The following is a 23,546-nucleotide window of genomic DNA, read 5'->3' on the forward strand; positions in this document are numbered from 1 at the left end:
TGCGCCAAACCTTGTCTACTTTTTTGTGGACTATATACGACCTAAACTTGATATACCCGCTTGCACAAGGGGTTATCAGTAGTAGGCCTAGGTGCTAGTCTTGCCAATAATCGACCCTCTGGAACATAGCATTCGCTTTTCAAGCTTATGCACGTAAGAGTCGTTGGGTGTTAGCATCCATGACATAATTTGAAGTTAGGATGCCTACAAAAAGACGGCACCCACTGGATGAAAGAATAACATGGCAACATGCACTTGGTATTGCTTCAATTTGTAAGGGGCCAAACACATATTTTACCACTTTCTATAACTAGAACTTCAACAAAGCAAGAAATGAAATTTGTGCATCATATTTAAGACTTTATATAAATCTTCTTATCTCGAGAACCTATTTCAGAATGTATAATCTTAGAAACCAATCCACTTAAATTAAATGATATTTGTTAATCAAGTGAGTTTAACTACCAATAGATCTATGACGATTGCCAACTTATTTACTTTTACCACCAACCATGGCCTTCATTTACACCTTTCCTATTGTAGGGTTAATGCGTTGATATCAAAGACACGTAATTATGTAAAGTATTTACTAAAATTAATAAATTCTAATTTAACCACACTTATCTTATCTTAAGACAGAACAGTTTAACTAAGATTATTGCTAATTTCCTCTGTACATTATACCTTTATTAGCATTATAAATACAGGAACAACATAACTGATTTCACAAACATTTGGAAGAAAATAAAAACTTTCTTTCTCACTGTCTCTCCTCTATCTAATTAAAGCCATGACAGACTCATCATCATCATCATCAACATCTCGTGAAAATCTTGTTCACAAGGTGAACTTCTCAAACCCAAGAAGTTTTTCAACAACTGTTAAATCAGATCTTAAAGAAACATTCTTCCCTGATGATCCATTTCGACAATTCAAGAACGAAACTTCAGCGTACCGTAAGGCGAAAAAAACAGTACAATATTTCTTACCTGTGTTCGAATGGTTACCGCAATATAGTTTCAAATTGTTTCGGTATGATTTGCTAGCAGGAATCACCATTGCTTGTCTCGCTGTTCCTCAAGGAATCAGTTATGCCAAGCTTGCTAATCTACCTCCAATCCTCGGCCTCTGTACGTACAACTTTTCTTTCTTTTGTTTACTTTCAGAATAATTTTTCTGCATTTTCAAAATATTATTATCAGTTTTTTTTTTTTTTTACATTTTACATGCATCCTATTTTACATGCATCCTTATTTACTCATTATGCATTTTTTTTTATTTTTTAATTTTTTTTTGCCCCTAAAGTGATTTATGTATTTACAATATATTGCAAATTTTGGATAAAAATAGAGAATAAAAATTAAGAAAAATATGTAAGAAATACTGGCAGCGGCTAAATAGATGAACATAGAGATTAGAAGCTGTCTAACTCTTCTTTTTTTTCTCTCTCATGCAGATTCAAGTTTTATCCCGCCATTAGTTTACGCAGTATTTGGAAGTTCGAAAGATATTGCTGTAGGAACAATAGCATCAGCATCAGTACTTCTTGGTTCAATCATAGAGCAAGCAGTTTCACCCAAAGATAATCCAACTTTATATCTTCATTTGGTTTTCACCGCCACATTCTTCACTGGAGTTTTCCAATTCGCATTGGGATTTTTTAGGTAAATTTTACTGACATTTTTAGATTAAGCAAAAAGAAAGAAATCCATGTATGTTCATAAAGCAGAGATAACACATGATTGATCTCTGCAGGTTAGGAATACTGGTGGATTTCTTATCGCATTCAACAATCGTTGGGTTTATGAGTGGAGCAGCAACCATAATATGTTTTCAACAACTGAAGGGGATGTTTGGACTAACACATTTTACCAGTAAAACTGATGTTATCTCTGTATTGCACTCAGTTTTTAGCCAAACACATCATGTAAGTTTTTAATTTTAATTTTCATGTTGGAATATAACAAGGCAAATGACGAAAAATTTCTTGTAATAATATTTTGTTTTCCTTGGCAGTGGAGGTGGCAAAGTGCTCTTGCTGGAGTTTGTTTCCTTGTTTTCCTCCTCGCCACAAAGCATGTGGTAAGCTCTTTGTTGAGATTATCTTGGCGCATTTTGAAATTTGAAGTTAGAGCAGTTAGTAACTTGGTTGTTATTTATTACACTGGATTTATTTATATATTTTCGATATTGATAAATACATCATTATGACATCATGACTACATAATTGGACTCCCTCAGGCCTCAACCATCATTCTATAAGATGGTTCCTTTTTGGCTGGATGCATGACATATAATAGGTCCCAACATGGCTCACTTTCCCCAAAAGAAAAACAAACAAACGGCTTTTTATTACAAGGTTTTGTGTCGGGTCGGCAAGAATTTTGTATTTTGATAATATTTTTCTTTTCTTTAAATTAGAATGAAACTGAAAAAAATATTTATTTGTTGTGTACAGAAAAAGAAGAAGCCAAGTTTATACTGGGTATCAGCTCTAGCGCCCATGGTGACTGTGGTTATTGGATGCTTAGTTGCATATTTTGCTCATGCAGATAGGCATGGAATTCAAATTGTAATCTACAATCCAACTATGTTCATTATACTTTTCAAAACCAAAGAAACTTCCCAATTTCCTGTTAATTAAGTGTCGCATTATGTGTTGCAGGTTGGTCATTTGAAAAAAGGAATAAACCCTTCTTCAATTCAATTCTTGAACTTTGATCCTGAATATCTACCCTACACCATAAAAGCCGGTATCATGACAGGATTTCTTGCTTTAGCTGTAAGTTCTACCATGATCAATTCCATATTATCCAGAATTTTGTGGATATCATTTTTTTAACTGTCCATATGCATGCATATACAGGAAGGTATTGCAATAGCAAGAAGTTTCGCCACAATGAAACATAATCAAATAGATGGGAATAAAGAGATGGTAGCTTTTGGGATGATGAATCTTGTCGGCTCATTCACCTCTTGCTATTTGACCACTGGTATGCTATCATTTCATAGTTCACAGTTGCATTGGATGTTGCGAATAACAATAGAAATTTGGCTAATATGGTTCTTTGTTTTTCAGGGCCATTTTCGAAAACTGCTGTGAATTATAGTGCGGGATGTAAGACAGCAATGTCTAACGTTGTCATGGCAGTTTGCATGATGTTAACATTATTATTTATCGCTCCTGCCTTCGGTTACACTCCTCTTGTCACTCTTTCTGCAATCATCATGGCTGCTATGCTTGGACTAATCGAATATGAAGAGGCATATCACATTTACAAAGTCGATAAATATGATTTTTGCATTTGCATGTCCGCATACTTAGGAGTTATCTTTCTTAGTATGGACGTCGGCCTTATGATATCGGTAATTGTTTTCTCTAGAAAACTTCAAAACTTACATAGCAAGTGCAGTATAAAAGGGTGTCTTTTATCTAATGAATTCTTTTTCTTCATTTTTACTTGGTTGCTTTTTTAGATAGGATTATCCATCATCAGAGCACTTTTATGCGTTGCTAGGCCTCCAATATCCAATCTTGGGAATGTGTCAAACTCAGCAATGTACCGTGATATTGAGCAGTATCCTTCTGTGGAAAAGGTTCCTGGAGTATTAATTCTACAGTTGGGATCCCCCATTTACTTCGCTAATTGTACATACGTACGAGAAAGGTAAATTTTGATGTAAATAACATAGTTGCTTTCCTCGCATGTACATAAACCACAGTTTCTTATCTTTATCTTCGAAATTGTTACTAGGATTTCGAGGTGGATGGACCATGAACAAAGCATAAGTGACTCCAAGTCTGCTGACATCGAACATATTATTCTAGACATGGGAGGTAATGAACTTTTGAATTGGTGATATATTTAATTCCAGTAAGAGTAATATGAATTGATTCTCCTCCTGGTGGTCGCTAAATTAAATTTTTGTTATTTGTAGGAGTTAGTGCTATCGATATAACTGGCATCGGAATGTTGACTGAAGTTCTGAAGAGTATAGAAAGAAAAGGAATCAACGTGTTAGTAGCCAATCCGAAGATGGAAGTGATGGAGAAGCTAATGTTATCGAAGCTTGTCGACACAATAGGTAAGGATTCAATATTCTTGTCAATCAATGATGCAGTCGAAGCCTGTCGTTTCACGCTTAGAAGTTCGAAAAAAGGAGTAGATAGTAAAGTAGAGACTAGTGAAGTTATTGTATAGGACAAAAATATGATGCTAAAACTGTCTTTGTTTTTCTGTATCGCTATATGATTATCACGTCAGGCTGAACTTGCCTACCCGCCGATGTTCTGCCTACTTCAGCTTAAAGCTGTGTGTAATTATTTCATCGTTAGAGATGATTGAGGTTAGTAATTATGGATTTCAAATTCAGTTGTAGTCGTGTGTAAATCAACTTATTCCTAGTTAAGTGTGCAATAGAACTGCACAGCCGTGAGTAGGCTTGACTTGTGACTTTTTGTGTACATTTAAGAACATACAGAGGAGTGGTTAAGAGGTCAAATATAATTCAACTCGGTCACACTTGACTATTTTAAATTAGGGCCCACTGACATGTAGTTGGGTAACTTGGGTTGTACAGAAGTTATACACCATGCTAATCGCAACCATTCAGGTGTGAATCACATAAAGAAGACTCCTAGTTTTCCTTCTCTCACTACAAGGATATGCGGTCACTGTGACATTGCTCCTTTTGGAATCAGCTCTGGAATACCAAAGTCCTTAACCACGGACAACATTGAAAACATGAAAAAAAAATACAACTCTGAATCCTGAGGTCGCAAATCTTCTTCGAAGAGTAGTCTAGAGGAGCAAGTTACTTATGTCATGAATACACATCCTGACTTAGCTGCTGGGATTTCAGAAATTGCTAACCGATACAATTTGGAGCAAACTGAAGCATACAATTTCTCTCTCTTTGTGTTGTTATGTTTGTTAAAACTTCTGTTGAACTATTTACTGGTTGTTATGACTTCAATTAAATGTGCTAGATGTGATAAATCTTACATAACTTTATATACATTCCTCCAATTCCAAGCTCAATCCCATCATGTGCGGGATAAATCTTACATTGCTCCTTTTGGAATCAGCTTTGGAATACCAAAGCTCTTAACCACGGACAACATTGAAAAGATGAGAAGAAATACAACTCTGAATCTTGAGGTCGCAAATCTTCTTCGAAGAATAGTCTAGAGGAGCAAGTTACTTATGCCGCGAATACACATCCTGACTTAGCTGCTGGGATTTCAGAAATTGCTAACCGACACAATTTGGAGCAAACTGCAGCATAAAATTTCTCTCTCTTTGTGTTGTTGTGTTTGTTAAAACTTCTGTTGAACTATTTACTGGTTGTTATGACTTCAATTAAATGTGCTAGATGTGATTAATCTTACATAACTTTATATCTATTCCTCCAATTCCAAGCTCAATCCCATAATGTTTTAAGATAAATCTTACATGCCGAAAGATAAACAAAAGAAACCAAATCTCCAAGAGTAGTAGCTTTCCTTTTCTGTAGGATCTGACAAGAAGATTAAACTAAAAGAAGATATGAACACACAAAGAAATTTGCCAAACAAGAATCTATTAAAAACAATAAACTCTTCTGATGCGCATACAAAACTATCAAGCCATATAGCCTATTTATACTAGTTCAAAGGCAATCAGAATTCCAAAAATAACGAACTTCCTAGATAATCAAACTACTAAATAAAATAACAAATATAGATTCCAAGTATAGCTTGGAAAACTTCTAGAATATTCTAGACAAACTCTCAAACTTAATAACCAAGTAAACTTGGTTTCCAAACTTTTTGCAGCTTCAATAATCTCGATTGAACCTAACTTCCAACAGCCTCCCTCAAGCCGGGACTATGAAATCCCATCATTCCCAGTTTTCCTCTTAAGTAAACAAATGTTTCACCCTTCAAAGGTTTTGTGAATATGTCAGCTACTTGCTAATTTCTTTGACAGTACTCAACAGTTATCTCTTTGTTGTTGATTAGTTCTCGGATATAATGATATTTGATGTCAATATGCTTACTTTTCCCATGAAAAACAGGATTTTTCGTAAGTGCAATAGTTGATTTGTTATCACACACTATTTGAGTAGGAGCCTTTTGTTCATGATGAAGATACTTCAACATTCTTGTTAACCAAACCGCATTAGTAATGTGGAACAAGGTAAAAGAAAGCAATACTAGATTTCTATAAGCAAGAAGAGAAGAGAATTCAAGCAAGAAGAGAAAGATAAGTTTTGTGTTTAATAATTTGATTGAGTAATAGATAGCTCTTACAAGACTTAATCTAGCCTTTATATAGGTTTGAAGAATAACTAAACTAGGAAACAGAAAACTAAAAGGAAATCTAAAAGAATCCTAAAAATAAGAAAGACTGAAACTAGGAAACCATGGAAGCCAAACCTCTAAGCGGAATCTTCTGGAATTGTAGTATGCCCTGCATCAGTCCCCCCTTCTATAGTAAAGCTCGTCCTCGAGTTGTCCAAACAAACCAGAAGTTCATTGTCACCATGAAACGTAAAAATCTCTTGAACATTAAATGTGTTGGAGATATTCCAATCATTTGGTAGATCAATAACATAAGCATTATCATTGATCTTCTTTAAAACCTTGAAAGGACCATATTTCTTCATCTTGGTTTTGTTATAAGTACCCACTGGAAATCTCTCTTTTCTTAGATGTATCATCACGAGCTCCCCTTCCTTGAAGGTTTTAAACCTCTTGTGTTTATCAGCATCCTCTTTATATTTCGAATTGGACTTCTCCAGTTTAGATTTTACTTCATTATGTAATTCAGTTGCTTTGTCTACAAAAGAGTCGGCTGCAGTGTTTGTACTCTGTGTGGTGGGTAAGGCTACCAAATCAAGAGTATGATTAGGTACTTTAGAGTACACAATCTCAAATGGAGTTTTCCCAGTAGAACAATTCACAGAAGTGTTGAAAGCGAATTCCATATGTGGCAATACCACATCCCACTGCTTACTATTATCCAGGCACTTAGCTCTAATCAAATTCCCAAGTGATCTATTAACAACCTCAGTTTGTCCATCAGTTTGCGGATGTGAAGTTGTGCTGAATTGTAAAACTGTGCCTAAGCGCATCCATAAACTTTTCCAGAAATAACTCAAAAATTTTGTATCTCTGTCAGAAGTGATAGACTTTGGAACCCCATGCAATCTTACTACTTCTTTAAAGAACAAAGAAGCAACATTAGAAGCGTCAGTTGATTTCTTACAAGCTACGAAGTGAGCCATTTTAGAGTAACGATCAACTACGACCATAACAGAATCATTACCTATAGCAGTACGAGGTAAACCAAGTATAAAATCCATACTTATATCAACCCAAGGTGCATCAGGAACTGGTAAAGGAGTATACAACCCGGTATTTTGAATTGTACCCTTTGCTCTCTGACAGACCATGCATTTTTGTACGAACTTTTGTACATCACGTTTCAAAGATGGCCAGAAATATCTTTCTTCAATCAGGGCAATGGTTTTATCTCTCCCAAAATGACCACCAAGACCACTGCCATGTAATTCTCGCATAAGATGTAAACGTAAAGACCCTTGAGGAATACATAATCGATTCCCTTTGAAAAGAAAACCTTCTTGTATAAGAAAATCATCAACCCCATGAGTTTGAGAACTGCATTGATCCCATAGTTTGCCAAAATCTTCATCTTCTGGATAAATGTCTTTGATATAGTCAAATGCATAACTCTCATTACGAATTGTTGTTAATAGATTACTTCTTCTACTTAAGGCATCAACAACTTGATTCAATTTGCCACTTTTATGTCTCACGGAGAAAGTGTATTTCCAAAGATCATGCATTCTGTTAACTTTAGCAGAAGTATTCAAAAACTTCAAAGCATGGTTGTCAGTGTTGACAACAAATTCCCTATGTATAAGATAAGTATGCCACTGCTTAAGAGATTGAACAAGAGCTAATAACTCTAATTCATATGTAGACCATTTCTTTTGTGCATCTGAATTCTTCTCACTGTAATATGCAATTGGATGACCCTCCTGTGATAATACTACACCAATACCAACAACAGATGCATCACAATCTATTTTAAAAGGCTTGTTGAAATTCGGAAGTGCAAGAATTGGTTCCGTACAAAGGTTTTCTTTAAGAAGAATAAAGCTTTTATCCATTGCTTCTGTCTACTCAAACTTCTCCTTCTTGAGACAGTCAGTCAAAGGTGCAGAAATAGAGCTAAAGTTCTTCACAAGTCTTCGATAGAAAGAAGCCAAACCATGAAAACTACGAACATCACGAATAGAAGTAGGAACTGGCCAATCTTCAATTGCTTGAACTTTAGAAGGATCGACATGAATACCATCAGTAGAAATCACATATCCCAAAAATGTTACTGAAGAAGCCATGAAGGTACACTTCTTCAAATTAACATATAAAGAGTTGTCAGCAAGAACTTGAAACACTTGTGAAAGATGTTGGAGGTGTTCTGGCTCACTGCGACTAAAAATTAGTATGTCATCAAAATAGACAATAACAAATTTACTGAGAAAGGGTTGGAGAACCTGATTCATAAGTCGCATAAAAGTACTAGGTGCATTAGATAACCCAAATGGCATGACCAGCCATTCATATAAACCTTCACGTGTCTTGAATGTGTTTTCCACTCATCTCCACCTCGAATGCGTATTTGGTGGTAACCACTGCGTAAATCCAACTTAGTAAAAATAATAGAGCCCGACAGTAAATCAATCATATCATCAATACGCGGGATCGGAAATCTATAAGGAATGGTGATGCGATTTAATGCTCTGCAATCGATACACATCCTCCATCCATTGTCTTTTTTACTAACCAAGAAGGCAGGACTGGCACAAGGACTGTTGCTAGGTCGTATCAAACCCTTTGTAAGCAAATCATTTACCTGTCCCTGTAATATCTCATGCTCAGCAGGACTCAAGCGATAGTGTGCTTGGTTTGGTAAAGAGGCTCCAGGAATAAAATCGATGCAGTGTTGAATATTCCGTAAAGGAGGTAATGCAGTTGGTAGTTCATCTGGAAATAAAACATTATATTGAAATAATAAGGGCTTCACCTTTGCAGGCAACTCAATCATAGGCTTAGAATCTTCATGGGAATGTAAAGAATGTTGTGGGTGCAAAGAACGAATAACAGTGGCTACGACAGCATCAGTCTGCGCACAAGAGTTTGAAGTGGAATTGGATGGACTAAGAACCTTGGTTTTCCCATTATGAACAAAAGTGTAAGTATTCTCGAATCCATTGTGAACCGCGTGAAGATCGTATTGCCAAGGTCTGCCAAGAAGAAGATGGGTTGCCGTCATATTAATGACATCACATAGAACTGTGTCTTCATAACCCTCAAAAGAGAATGACACATAACACTGAAGAGTAATCTTCTGTGTGCTAGAGGCATTAACCCATCCTACAGTGTAAGGTTCTGGATGAGAAGTTACTGGTAGTTCAAGCTTCTTAACTACGTGATCAGCAATATAATTATCCACACTGCCACTATCAATTATCATCTTGCAGATTTTACCCCCAATATAACATCTGATTTAAATACTGTGTCTCTGAGACTTGCATTGTTGAGTAAGAAATAATGGACGAATCATCCCAACAAACTCATCGTCATCACCAGGTGAGTCTTCATCTTCGAACTCATTAAGCGCACCAGTGACTTCATTAATGAACTGAGGTTCACCAATCAAAGCATTGAATTTCCGACAATCACTAGATGTGCCCCGATTGCTGGCATTTATTGCACTTATCTCCACGAAATTTTGCATAAGTATTAGTAGTTCTCTGTTGCGGTGGAAATTGTTGTTGCCTGTTATGAAACCGATTCCCTGTAGTAGGAGGAGTTGGTTGCAGAGAGTGAGACTGCTGACCCGGCTGAAGATCAACTGGATTGGCTAAGATAGGTGTAGCCAGAGGTGGAGTATAAGGCACAATATGGCTAGGTTGTCGATGTGAATGGCTAACATCATCATAAGGAGGCCTGGGAATAGTCAAAACAGTATCTGGAGAAAAGTTTTGAGATGAATTGGTACCCCTGGAATTATTTTGATAACGCCCTTGTCTGGATGGATAAGTCCTAGAAGAACGAGAAGGCGATTTTCTATCTTAATAGCTTGCTGCACAGCTTCGACCATAGTAAAAACTGAATGAGTCATACCATTTTGTATTAATCTATTCAGCCCTCAATGAATCTTGCAACTAACTGTTCTTCAGATTCTTTGAGTTGATTTCGTGCCACCAAATTATAAAAATCTGACACATATTCTTCAACAGTGCGTGCCCCCTGCTGAATGTTCTGCAATTTGATGAAAAGTTGCTGCATATAATCTCTAGGTAAGAACTTATCCCTGATCAAAGTTTTCATACGTGTCCAATTACGTATTTTCGGTTTGTTAGCGTTTCTACGATCATCACAGATCTTATCCCACCAGGCTGCAGCTCCTCCTTTGAGCTTGTAAGTCACAAGTTTGACCTTAGAATCTTCAGGGACTTCCATAAATTCGAAAAAAGGTTCTAACTCAAAGAACCAATCAGTTAGTTCTTCAATACGAAAATTTCCAGAGAAGTTGGGAATATCATCTTTTAGCTTATATTCGGGTAAAGAACTGTAAGGGTTGTGACCAGTTTTTAAACGTCGTTCTTCAATCCAATTCTTCTCTAGATCGTTCTCACGTTCATCTTCATCATCACTGTCGAGTGTAGGAGGAACTAGCTTCTTCTTTGAATGACCTATGAACCCTTCATACGGTTTCTTAATGTTTAAAGTACGCAATACATCTTTAGGTACTTCATCATTCTGTAAAAACTGAAGTGTATCGTTTTTAGTTTTTTCTTCTAAGTCTACAAGCTCAGGCATATCCAAATCTATATTTATGTGTTTTGCAACCTTGAAAAGATGATTCTGCATTGCTTCAAGCTTGTTATCTCTTAACCCTAATTTTTCCTCCATGGACTTCTCAAGAGTTTCAGTAATGTTTTTTGCCAAAATATCGGTATGAGATTTGATGAGAGCTTCGATTGCTGCTAGAGTAACTGGTTGAGCAGTCATATATTTTTTTTTGTGTACTTAAAAGGAATGAAAGGTGTTGCGGAAGCGAAGTAAAGGATCAAGTGATAGGATGAAAAACCTAAAACTAAGCGGGTGATACCAACTAATGTGGAACAAGGTCAAAGAAAGCAATACTAGATTGCTATAAGAAAGAAGAGAAGAGAATTCAAGCAAGAAGAGAAAGATAAGTTTTGTGTTTAATAATTTGATTGAGTAATAGATAGCTCTTACAAGACTTAATCTAGCCTTTATATAGGTTTGAAGAATAACTAAACTAGGAAACAGAAAACTAAAAGGAAATCTAAAAGAATCCTAAAAATAAGAAAGACTGAAACTAGGAAACCATGGAAGCCAAACCTCTAAGCGGAATCTTCTGGAATTGTAGTATGCCCTGCATCAATTAGCTGCACATGAAGCTGCAAAAATATATTCTGCTTCTGTTGTAGATAAAGCAACTACTTGTTGTTTTTTAGATGACCAAGAGAAATAACCAGATCCTATATGAAAATAAAATCCTGAAGTGCTTTTCCTTTCTTCTATATCTCCATCCCAATCACTATCTGTATATCCAACTAACGTCATGGTTTTTATGGAATTATATAGAATACCATAATCAATTGTTCCACTAATATATCTCAGAATTCTCTTTGCAGCTTGCAAATGAGATTGTTTAGGAGATTCGTAAATCGACTGATCAAGCCAACACCAAAAACAATATATGGTCTAGTAGAAGTCAGATAACGCAAACTTCCCACCAAACACTTACACTCTGTTGGATTTAAAATTTCACCAGTTCCGTCTTTTGTGAGTTTTAATCTACTCTCAACATGTGTTAAGATAGATTTGCAGTCATTCATCTTAGATCGCTTCACAGTCTCCTTTACATCCCATCTTCTGTTTGAAGAACTTCAAGTCCCAAAAAATAGGACATTAAGCCAAGATCAGTCATCTCAAATTATTTTATCATGGCCTCCCTGAATTCACTGATAATTATCATATTATTCCCGATGAAGATAAGATCAACAACATATAGGTACACAATATTCATATTACCTTGAGAATCAGTCTTCATATAAAGTGTATGTTCATATGGACATTTTTCAAACCCACTGTTGATGAAGTATGTATCAATCCGTGTATACCAAGCACGTGGTGCTTTCTTCAATCCATACAAGGCTTTGTGTAGCTTGTATACACACTTTTCTTCCCCTTCTTTTATGTATCCATTAGGTTGCTCAACATACACCTCTTATTCAAGGACACCATTCAGGAATGCAGATTTCACATTCATCTGATAAATTTTGAACTAGTGTTTCGCAGCTATTGCAATTAATCATCGCACAGTATCAAGTCTTGCAACAGAAGCAAAGACTTCGAAGTAATCAATTCATGATTGTTGTTTGTACCCCTTAGCAACTAGTCTAACTTTAAGACGATCAATCTCACCATTAGGTCTATACTTTGTCTTGTAAACCTATTTAACTCCAATAGCTTTCTTATCATGCGGAAGTGTAGTGAGTTTCCAAGTTTCATTTTTTTCAATTGCTTGAATTTCATTATCCATTTCTTCTCTCCAACCTTCAGTTTTAGATGCTTCTTAAAAATTTATTGGATTACTGTCTCCAAATAAAGCAAAGTTAATAAGATCTTCATCTTCCTGTTCATCATCTCTTGTCACAACATAATCTTCAAGTTGTCTTGGTGCAACAAGATTACACACAGGAAGTGTTGACACTTCTTCTTCTTGCTGTGTTGTAGTCTCCAAAACAGTAGTAGGAGTAATAACTTTAGGAACAGTATCTTGTAAAGTTACAATTCCTTGTTCTTTAAAATCACCATTATCTTTTGTTAAATTCCAGTCCCACTGACTTGATTCATCACAGATAACATCTTTGCTAACGATTATCTTTCTTGTATTAGGATTATACAACTTATAACCCTTTGTTGAAACACTATATCCAACAAATATGCATTTTTCACTCTTGTTGTCTAGTTTCTTTCGATTTTTTGCCGGTATATGTGTATATGCTATGCACCCAAATACCTTAAGGTGTCTAACAATAGGTCTTTTACCTGTCAATGCCTCTCCTGGTGTTTTGTCTAAAACACACCTGGTAGGACATGTATTCAACAAGTAAACTGCACATGATACAGCTTCTCCCCAAAACTCTTTTGGTATATTTTTATCTCTTCTCATAGAACGAACCATTTCTACTATAGTTCTATTTTTCCTTTCTGCCACACCATTTTGGTGTGGTGTGTATCTTGCTGTCATTTGATGTTGAATACCACATTCTTCTAGAAACTTGTCATTCACAGTGTATTATGTTCCTTTATCAGTATGTAAGATTTTGATTTGCTTTCCGCTTTGTCTTTCAACAAATGCTTTAATAAATTTAAAGGTATTAGCACCTTCACTCTTTTGTTTTACTAGATAAACCTATGCTCTTCTACTGAAGTCATCAATGAATGTAATGAATTATTTATTTCCTCCACGTGAAATTTCTTCTGTAGGTCCACAAAGATCAGAATGAATCGATTCCAGAGGTTGTTCTGCTAGTTTTGTTTTTTTTACAGGAAAAACATCTCTATGTTGTTTTCCAAATATACAACTTTCACACTGCTTCTCAGGATTGTCTATAGGTGGCAATCCTGAAACCATCTCCTTCTTTGATAACAATTGCAAACTGTTAAAATTGAGATGTCCTAACCTCATATGCCATAACCAAGTGTTATCTTGTGTTGATGAACTATGACATATCTCTTGTACTTATGTGTTACAGCGTATCTCCTTTTGATATTGTATATTCAGCGGAAATAATCTATTCTTGGTCATATTCACCTTTGCAAACAACTTCTTCCTTGTATCACGAATCGAACAAACACCATCTGAGATATTCATACTATAACCTCTTTCTACTAACTGCCCCATACTTAGTAGATTTTTATATAGACCAAGAACATAATAAACATCTAAGATGCATGAATAAGCTTCATTCTTAAGAATAATACCAATCTTCGCTCTTCCCATTACTGTAACTATCTCATTGTTCCCAAACATTACACTTGTGTTTACTGATTCATCTAAATCCACAAATAATTCTTCCATTCCACATATATGGTTACTGCATCCAGTATCCAAATACCACTTGCTTTTGTTTTGTTCTTGAGCTGTAAAACATGCCAATAAGAGAACTTCAAAATCATATTGTTGTTTCTCAACAAAATTTTCATTATTTCGTGTTTCAAACTTCTTTTCAGGGCACCCTCTTTGAAAGTGACCTAAATTTTTTCAGTTAAAACAACGTATCTTGCTTCTGTCAATATTTTTCTTAGGTTTTCTATATGAGTTTGATGATTGACCATCACTCCAATTAACCCGACTTTGAAGTTCTTCCTCAATTGTTTCTTTAACATATTTTATGTCCTTCTCTTCTCATAAGATTGCAATTAACCTAATATTTCATCTAAACTCATAGTTGCTGCTGAGTTGTATTCTTCTATTGCACTTACTTCAGCTTCAAAACTCTCTGGTAAACTCCGTAGAATTGTCTCCACAATTGCAGCATCTTCTATAGTATCACCATTTGATTTCATCTCACTAGTTCTCTTGAGAAAAAATATGACACTTTTCTGAAGTTTCCATCTGTAATAACTCATATTTTCTTCTTAAATTTTGCAGTCTTACCTTCTTTACTTTGTCAGACCCTTTGTAATAGGTTTTCAAAGCATCCCAAGCCTTTTTGGCTTAACTGATGTACACAATTCTGTCGAACAGAGATTCATGCACACATTGATGAAGAATATAGGTTGATTTCTCTTTCTGCTTCCTACTTTCTTGTAAAGCTGTTGTTTGTTCAGCAGTCAACACTGCATTCGCTGCAGGTTCAACATAACCTGTGTCAACAATGTCCCATACCTCCTGGTATCTGAATATGTTCTCCATATGTATTCTCCAATGCTCAAAATTCTTTCCTTCAAATACTGGAACCTTTATTGATCTTGAACTGGATGCCATCTTCCCTGCAGCTTATTCGTCACAGTCTTAGGATCTTGTAGCTCTGATACCAGATGTAGGATCTGACAAGATGATTAAGCTAAAAGAAGATATGAACAGACGAAGAAATTTTCCAAACAAGAATCTATTAAAAACAATAAACTCTTCTGATGCGCTTACAAAACTATCAAGCCATATAACATATTTATACTAGTTCAAAGGCAATCAGAGTTCCAAAAATAACTAACTTCCTAGACAATCAAACTACTAAATAAAAGAACAAACCTAGCTTCCAAGTATATCTTGGAAAACTTCTAGAATATTTTAGACAGACTCTGAAACTTAATAACCAAGTAAACTTGGTTTCCAAACTTGTTGCGGCTTCAATAGTCTCGATTGAACCTCCCTTCCAACATTTTCAAAAGAGCAATATTTTTTTATCTATATTAACTGATCTACCTCCTTCCTCTATGACTTTCTTTGACTCTTCTTTTACCCATTCTAGGGTTTTATGCTTGTTAGCCAGAGGAACATCATCATTTTCTGTGAGAGTTTTAAGGTTCATGGAAGGAGAAGGAGATTGGTGTTTTCTCTTTGCATTTCCCATGAGAAGAGTGATAACATCTTTTGGTGGAGGTGACGAAGGATGGGACATGTCGAGATGATTAAATTTTAGAGTTCCGATTAGATTTTGTAGAGAAAGAGAAGATTTAAATGGGTTTCCTGAGAAAGTGTGTCGTGTAAGGTTTGAGAAAGTGTGTTGTGTAAGGTTTCACAGGAGATGTTGGGTCGCTGGCGGGAGTAGTTTTATGGGAAAAATATTGTTTGGTCCTTTTTCAGGTGGGCCCATGTCAGTTTAGTCCTTTGGGAAAACGCCTTTACTGTTTGGTCCATAATTATTTAAAAATATTAAATGAACAAAAATACCCTTCCATGTTAATTTTTACTTATTTTTTTGTAGCAGTTCATTCGTCAAAATGAACTCCTGTTAATTTCTACTTACTTTTTCCGAAATCACCTATATAAATCAGAGTTCATTCCAGAAATGAACTCCATATAAAAACCTAAAAAAACAGAGTTCATTCCAGAAATGAACTCCATATAAAAACTTAAAAAAAAACATAGTTCATTTCAGAAATGAATTCCATATAAAACCCTAAAAAAACAGAGTTCATTCCAGAAATGAACTCCATATAAAAACCTAAAAAAACATAGTTCATTCCAGAAATGAACTCCATATAAAAACCTAAAAAAAACCAGAGTTCATTTATGGAATGAACTGCAGCATCATCATCTTCGTCGTCTTCAACAGCAGCATCAAACATCATCGTCTTCAAAACAGCACCAGCAACATCATATTCATCATGTTTATCGTCTTCAACACGAGCAACAAACATAAAAAAAAATCAAGATCGTCATCAAAATCTAGATCGTCAACATAAAAAATCAAGATCTTCGTCTTCAACATCTTCATAATCAAGATCTTCGTCTTCAACAACTTCATAAAGAATCAAGATGTTCAACATCTTCATCGTCGTCTTCAACATCTTCAACAGATGTAGATGAATCTTCAACAGCAGCGACGGATTTCGTCGTAAATCGTCTTCATCATCTATATCCGCAGCAACAACAAATAACATGATTTCATCTTCATCATCATAAACCCTAAGTTCATCTTCAACATCACCAACATGAGCAGCAACAACGTATTCAACAGTAACATGAAGAAAAAGAACAAAAAATAATGGAGACGCCATTATTACCAAGAAGAAAAGAAGAAGAAAAAAAAAAGAGATTAGATCTGAAAATAAATATGAGAGAGAAAGTAAATCTGAAAAAGATTTTTTCTTTACTGATTTTTGTATATATATGTGGCCCCAAAAAGGTATTTCTGTCACTACCTAGTGACAATTACATCATCCATGACATCACCCTAGGACCAAATCATTATTTCTAGGACCAAACTATAATTTATATCTCAAATAGGACCAAACAGACAGTTGACTAGGTCAAAAGGACTAGACTCTCTCTAATATATTATTTGTAGGACCATATGGTATTTCCTACTAGTTTTATCCGGTACAAAATGCTAGAAAATAGGAGAGTTAATGGCATGTTACTCGCCACTTTGTACGTGCCAACTCTCACCGGCGTCTCACTTACAATGGATCGGAACTCTCTTGCCCTTCCACTTTCTGCCATTGGAGAAGCTAATAGTAGCATTTCTATCGCTTAAGAGTGATGGTTGCAGGTGAGATGTTGGAGAAATCTGAACCAGTGTACCATGATTAATAAGCACGAAAACTGGTTCAATCTTTATATGAAAGTTGACACTGTTTTCTGTCAACTTTCGTATAATATCCATGTCATTGTCAACACTCAGCAACGAGTAAGAGAAGAAAAATGAGTTAATTTTGAAGGAAATATATTATAAACAAATCAACTTAATTTCATTCAACTCTCACTTTAGACATTTGCAACACTCTTCATGCATACTTTTGCTCCAATATAAGTTAATATATTGGAGGTTAGATATTCGAGTAAACTGACCCGCTAATACCAGGTCTGCCAATCAGTTTTCTACAACTCTCACTTCCAACATTAATCACCCCGAAATTGCAGTATATGATAAGAAAAATCAAACACATTATAGAAGACGATTGAGCTATCTAGAACTTACAAATATGGAACAGTAAAGCAAATACAAAATGCATGTGTGTACCTTCATTGTTATTGATCTTAATTTGTGCTCGATTTCTGTCGATGTTAGTACTCAAACTGCATGGGTTCAGAGTGGTGCAACTATAGGAGAACTTGCATATATGATTGCTGAGAAAAGTAAAATTCTTGGGTTCCCTTCTGGGATATGTCCTACAATGGGTGTTGGCGGACACTTTAGTGGAGGTGGGATTGGAGCTTTGGTAAGAAAATATGGTACTGCTGCTGATAATATTATTGATGCTTTTATACTTGATGTTAATGGCAGAATACTCAATAGGAGGTCAATGGGTGAAAATCTATTTTGGGACATTAGAGGTGGAAGTGGAGCGAGTTTCGGCATCATTCTTGCATGGAAAATCAAATTAGTACATATCCCAGAAATAGTCACTGTTTTTTCACCTAGCAGAACATTGGAACAAGGTGCAACAAATTTTTTTGTAAAATGACAACAAATTGCAGATAAGCTTCCCGAAGATTTATTCATTCGAACCGTCGTACAACTCGAAAACTGGAACGGACAAAAGACAATTCAAGTTGTATTCAACTCATTGTACCTTGGTGGTACTGGAGACCTGCTCAAGCTAATGCAAAAAAGCTTCCCTGAGCTCGGATTAACGGCAAACGACTGCATCGAAACGAATTGGATTGGATCAGTTTTAAAGCTCTCTTTTACTCCAAACATAGACACATTGCTAAAACGGGTTGGAAGGCATTTGGAAAAGGGTTCTTGAGTTAGAAGCAAGCACATTCTTAATACTTGAGCCATTCAGAGGAAAAATGAACGCTATATCAGAATCCGCAATACCTTTCCACATAGAAAAGGTAATTTATATGAGATTCAGTACATTGTGAAATGGAACCAAGGACAAGCATCTGAGAAACATATAGATTGGATTAGAAATCTTTACAGTTACATTACTCCATATGTGTCAATTAATCCGCGGGCTTCGTATGTTAACTATAGAGATCTTGATTTGGGTAAGAATGAGCTTCCAAACATGAGTTTTCTGAAAGCTGCTAATTCACGGGGAACTAAGTATTTCAAAGGAAATTTTAAAAGATTAGCAATGGTTAAGAAACAAGTTGATCCGCAAAATTTCTTCAATGATGAAGAAAGTATTCCACCATATTTTGCACCCAGCTGTTGTTACTGAAGGAGTATGATTTTTCTTTTGTATTAATATAATTTTGAATATTTCTATTTCTACTATGTCATTTCGAGAAAGCTAAATGAACTTTTTGAACTGTTAGGTTGCGTGAAAGTCGACCCACTGCTAAGGCCGGTTCCTATGGGCATGGCAAATTTGAGAGTTTGTATTTTGCACCCACTATGGAGCTGGCAAACTGGCTGGCTAAGTGGAAAATTTGCCACTTAGCCAGGCCAGGTCAAGTTTTTACCGAGTGGCGACTCTTGTAAGACCGGTCGGTCTAGTTTACACTGCTAAGTAGAATCTGATCCAACGACCATAAATCTTTCCCCTATAAATATCACATTCCTCTACCATTTTAACTCACACCTTCTTCCTATTTTCTTAGATTTTTCAATGGCTCAAAACATGTGTATGGCTTAATTCATAGAAGAGCAACATGCGGCCGAAAATCAAAGAGTTGCACTTCGAGCTAGTGTGCAAAATGAAATAAGAAGAGCAAATAGTTGGAGAGTTGCACACCAGCGCAATTTTAGCACGTTAGAAGATGAATGCATCTGCAGGAATTATGTTTTCTTCACTAATCATCCAATCCTTGATGGTGCATTACGGATTATTCCGTCTTGGGGACGCGTTTTACTGAAATTTGAAGAAGAAAGAACGAACCTCAACAATCGTGATTCGACGGTGTTTAGTGCTCTGTTCTCCATAATTTCCAAGAACGTTAAAAAGTATATTGGTATGATATGGGAAGAGGCTCGAAACATGAGAAGTGGTGAAACCCTGCTGGAGATTGATCAAAGATGTCGTGCAAAGTGGCTCCGTGACAACGGAAAGAAGTTCCGATATGCAAGTTGTTATGAAATCTTAAAAGTGTTGCCCCAATTTAATCTAACTTATCAATTTTAAGTTCTCAATTTTAACTTATGTAGAAAATTTTAAATTAAGATTATTATTTATCAAACAAAAGTGCAATTAGATTAACGATTTAAACAAACCACGATTCATATTAACGATTAACATTTATCTATCAAACTAACGATTACCAAATATATAATCCCCTAAGCCAGTTTGATCTTGTGAAAACTCATTATTTGGACTCTGAAATGGTGGTTGAGTAGCATCAGGTGATTCATAACCTTGAAATGGTACCGAAGCCATTGGAGGTGCTTGAAATTGGTGAAAGGTGATTCATAACCTTGAAATGGTACCAGAGCCATTGGAGGTGCTTGAAATTGGTGAAATGCTGAACTTGCTGGGGTATAAATTAAGGATTTCCTAAATGCATCCATATTTACACCACCACCAGGAGTAAGTACAGATGCCTGGGGCATGAAACCAAACTGCAAATCTGTCTCCACGTTTGCTGCTGTTGGTGGTAGCTGAGTCTCTTCCACCATAGTTGGAGTGTGATGACGACTTCTACGACCTCCACGACTTGCACTTATACAACTTCTTGAATTGCTCTCACCAGGCATTTGAGAACTTGACCCTAACAGAGTCTCAGGCAATTCATAACTCATACTCTCCCTCAAAGCCTGCATCTATCTCAAGTGAAAAATTGCGGAATAGATTGGTAAAAAGCCAAAATTGTTCAACTCGTTCTGATAATCTTCTTTTGATGCCACCACACCATAGTATGGATAGCTTTGTTGCATACCTTCACTAGTAAATGGAACTGTAACAATATCTCCACTTGGTGATAAAGTCTGGACTTCCCAAGATATTGGAGGCATATTTGACGACCCTATTTGACTGCTAGGGTACGTATATGCTTCGCCCGTCGGTAGTGGGGGTTGGGATGGAAGATATGTAAGTGGAAAATTTCCAATTGCTGGAAAGTCAACACTACCTAAGTTTTGTGGATGAATAACAATATTTAGCTTGCATACCTTTTGAAACCTGCTGAAGTAATCATAGTCATCTTCTGGAATTTGGATCAAATATTCAACTTCTTCCCAAGGTTGTCTATTATTTATCAACTTTATCCAATCATCATGTGAAACTATTTAAGTTGGAAACGGATTGATTGCTTTTACCTTTTTTCCTTGTAGCTGAAACGTATGTCTTTCCCCGTAGTACCAAATACCCTGACCACTAATTGGATTGTAAATCACAAGTCTCCTAAGGCTTAACTGTAGCATGGATTGTGTCATTGGTTCATGGAACTCGTCAATAGCAATATACGGCATTGGCGTAATGTTGATACTAGTTCTACACAATTGTTGCATCCTCTGAACAACAACGGTATTTTGACCATCATTAATCTGACCAATCCAATTATCAGCTTTGTACTTGTACATGACTGGAAAAATTAATCGTTTATCGTGAAGATCAGGTTCTCCGACCTTAAAGTAAGTATACCACCAATACTGAAAAATAACATTGACGAAAATTGATGTGTTAGTACATTCACCACTAGTTTGACAACTCGATAATTAATCTATTTAAGCTATTTGTCTTCTTACTTGAGCAATCACCGAGACATATGTATAGCTCAGTTAAAATTGCAGAACCCCAATCATAATTTGGCACTTTAGTTAAATCTTCTAAAGATTCCAGAAAACCAATTAAGGACATTGTGCTATCATTGGGGAAAAAATCTTGACCTAACATCCATAATACAAAAATACGTTCGATCTCGGATAATATTCAGTGTATCTCCTAGGCATGGTAACGGCTCAAAAAAACCTTCAACCCAGACACTCTTAATCCAAATGAGTGTAACTGTCCGGATTCTTGATTTCCTTTAGTATCATTTGAGTACAAGGGGAGTAATTGTTTCCATCTTCCTTCTGATATCCACTTTAATTTGTTAAATTGTACTATTTCACCCTCACTTTTTATTCCAGTCAACATATACAAATCTAACGGTGTCAACCCTAAAAACAACATGGTCATAAAATTAAAGTTTGTATGTGGAACTAAAATTTGTATCAAACTAAAACTTAAACTATTGAATGGAAAAATAGAACTTACAACACTCGAAATCCTTGAAAAATAACGTATTTGCATTGTTCCACGAACGTTCACAAATAACTCGCACAACTTGAGTCCTGTGGTTTTTGCCTTTCATGAAATATAAACGCTTCCAAGGATATCTTCTCAAGGATTCTTGAACAGGTTCGGGGAGTAACCCAAACACTTCGGTTAGCGCAGACCACCCACCTCTTACTTTAGGTAACAGAACTCACTCGGGATGGTTACATAAATGCATATATGTTACACCAGGTCCAACCAGTTGCCTAACATTAGCGAACTCTTGTTGTTTATCTTGAACCCATACGATATCACTATCTGCAACAGTTTTTCCTTTTTCTTTCCTGTGTTCTTTTTCTTTGTCTATTTGATTTGGAACTACTCATTTTTAAGTAAAAAATCGCTCTGGTCTGCTCTCTAGAGAAGAGAAGAAAAAAAATTCTGAATGAAAACTGAAGGGAATTGTGATATTTATAGGCGGTAGAGCACCGACCGTGGATGGTCGGGTTTAAATCGCTAGCGGTGTAAATTAGATAGGGCGACTGAAATGAGACCGCTAGCGGTGTAGTCTCGACCGCTAGGTGGAGACTCGATCGCTTATCTTTTTTTCCATAGTGGCGCAACCAGTTCGCCAGGCCAGCTAGCATAGCAAATGAAGGGTTTAGCCGACCCCATATGAACCGGCTTAAATTGTGCAAAATGTACTTGTCATTCTTGGAGTGGTGCGACTGTGTCTTAGCAATGTGTGCCTAGAAACAGATAATAATATCTTAAAGGCTGCAACAATGCATGCCTACCATGTAACAAAGTTAGGCACAGAAAAGAAAAGCATGAGCTAGTTCCACAAGAAAAGCATGAGCTAGCTCCACTTGTACATTTTGTATACGTGACATTGACGAGGTGTCAACTCGCAAATAATATTTCTCTACTTTTCTTTACACTAGCAAGTAGTACAATGAAATCAGGATCGTCCCAAAAGAGGTATGAAGCAAAAGTTGTTATGCGAATATTCCTAGCAAAGAAGATTTTTGTTCTAGAAATTTTGAAAATCACAAAGTTGTATTCAAATATGAGATGGAGTTGATTAAGGAATCATTCTCGACCACGAAATATAAACCTAATCGATATATAACCACGTTCTTCGCATTATCTCGTTACTAACAAGCCTAGGATAATTGGTACGCTCAACTATCCCGTTATTATCCCCTAAGCTCACCGGATACGGAAGCGCTCGACTATCGGATTCTACTTGCCAAGTTTCCTGGAAGTACGCTCTCTAGATGTGACTTAAACAAATGCTCTAAGTTTTGTGAGATAAGGTTGCTCCTAGTGATGAATTCAAACGCTTGAATCACCTAATAGTGTCAATTTCTACATACGGGTACTTAACAAAGTCCCATTATCAATACCCATATATCGCTACTTGTGTTTATAGTTTCTAGACAATTACGGTCGAAGAAATTCTAAACTAGCAATAAAATTACGAATTGACTATTCAATTTCGAACTTAAAAAATCAACAATTAATCCATAAACATTATTGGCATAGTAGAAATCATACAATGACGAGAAAACGAGTTATTTCATATCAATTGTAGATTCATATTCCG

The 23,546-nt window shown here is 36.0% G+C and overlaps 2 protein-coding genes and 1 pseudogene across 3 annotated transcripts; 2 read left to right on the forward strand and 1 right to left on the reverse strand.

The window, feature by feature from the left end:
- Nucleotides 1-710: 710 nt before the first annotated feature.
- On the forward strand, nt 711-4,521 carry LOC113299781 (probable sulfate transporter 3.5). Of its 2 annotated transcripts, XM_026548868.1 has the most exons (12): nt 711-1,130; nt 1,457-1,664; nt 1,756-1,927; nt 2,017-2,082; nt 2,459-2,572; nt 2,666-2,782; nt 2,867-2,993; nt 3,080-3,366; nt 3,478-3,668; nt 3,756-3,838; nt 3,940-4,086; nt 4,266-4,521. In XM_026548868.1, exons 1-12 carry the CDS (start codon nt 791-793, stop codon nt 4,268-4,270), a joined length of 1,857 nt encoding a protein of 618 aa, XP_026404653.1. In that variant the 5' UTR covers nt 711-790; the 3' UTR covers nt 4,271-4,521. The 2 variants fall into 2 exon arrangements, with proteins under 2 accessions (XP_026404653.1, XP_026404652.1); XM_026548867.1 differs by having other exon boundaries at nt 3,940-4,521.
- A 9,050-nt stretch (nt 4,522-13,571) lies between these two features.
- Nucleotides 13,572-15,110, reverse strand: LOC113296086. The gene is made up of 4 exons (XM_026544425.1): nt 14,854-15,110; nt 14,548-14,738; nt 13,935-14,374; nt 13,572-13,757 (listed from the first exon to the last, which is right to left on the reverse strand). The coding sequence occupies exons 1-4, from the start codon at nt 15,108-15,110 to the stop codon at nt 13,572-13,574; spliced, it is 1,074 nt and encodes a 357-aa protein (XP_026400210.1).
- A 2,687-nt stretch (nt 15,111-17,797) lies between these two features.
- Nucleotides 17,798-18,964, forward strand: LOC113296087 (annotated as a pseudogene).
- The last annotated feature ends 4,582 nt before the right edge of the window (nt 18,965-23,546 follow it).

The sequence above is a fragment of the Papaver somniferum genome, chromosome 7 (genome assembly GCF_003573695.1).
Source record: "Papaver somniferum cultivar HN1 chromosome 7, ASM357369v1, whole genome shotgun sequence".
NCBI classification, from domain to species: domain Eukaryota; kingdom Viridiplantae; phylum Streptophyta; class Magnoliopsida; order Ranunculales; family Papaveraceae; genus Papaver; species Papaver somniferum.

Bases quoted from the DNA above. Each gene is read 5' to 3' on its own strand.
- LOC113299781 (XM_026548867.1), top strand. From the start codon at position 791: ATGACAGACTCATCATCATCATCATCAACATCTCGTGAAAATCTTGTT. The intron at 2,573-2,665 runs GTAATCTACAAT...TATGTGTTGCAG, and splicing joins ATAGGCATGGAATTCAAATT to GTTGGTCATTTGAAAAAAGG. The intron at 2,994-3,079 runs GTATGCTATCAT...TTTGTTTTTCAG, and splicing joins CTCTTGCTATTTGACCACTG to GGCCATTTTCGAAAACTGCT.
- LOC113296086 (XM_026544425.1), bottom strand. From the start codon at position 15,110: ATGGCATCCAGTTCAAGATCAATAAAGGTTCCAGTATTTGAAGGAAAG. The intron at 14,739-14,853 runs GTACATCAGTTA...GAGTTATTACAG, and splicing joins TCTCTGTTCGACAGAATTGT to ATGGAAACTTCAGAAAAGTG. The intron at 14,375-14,547 runs GTTAATTGCAAT...GAAAAAATTTAG, and splicing joins GAGTTTAGATGAAATATTAG to GTCACTTTCAAAGAGGGTGC.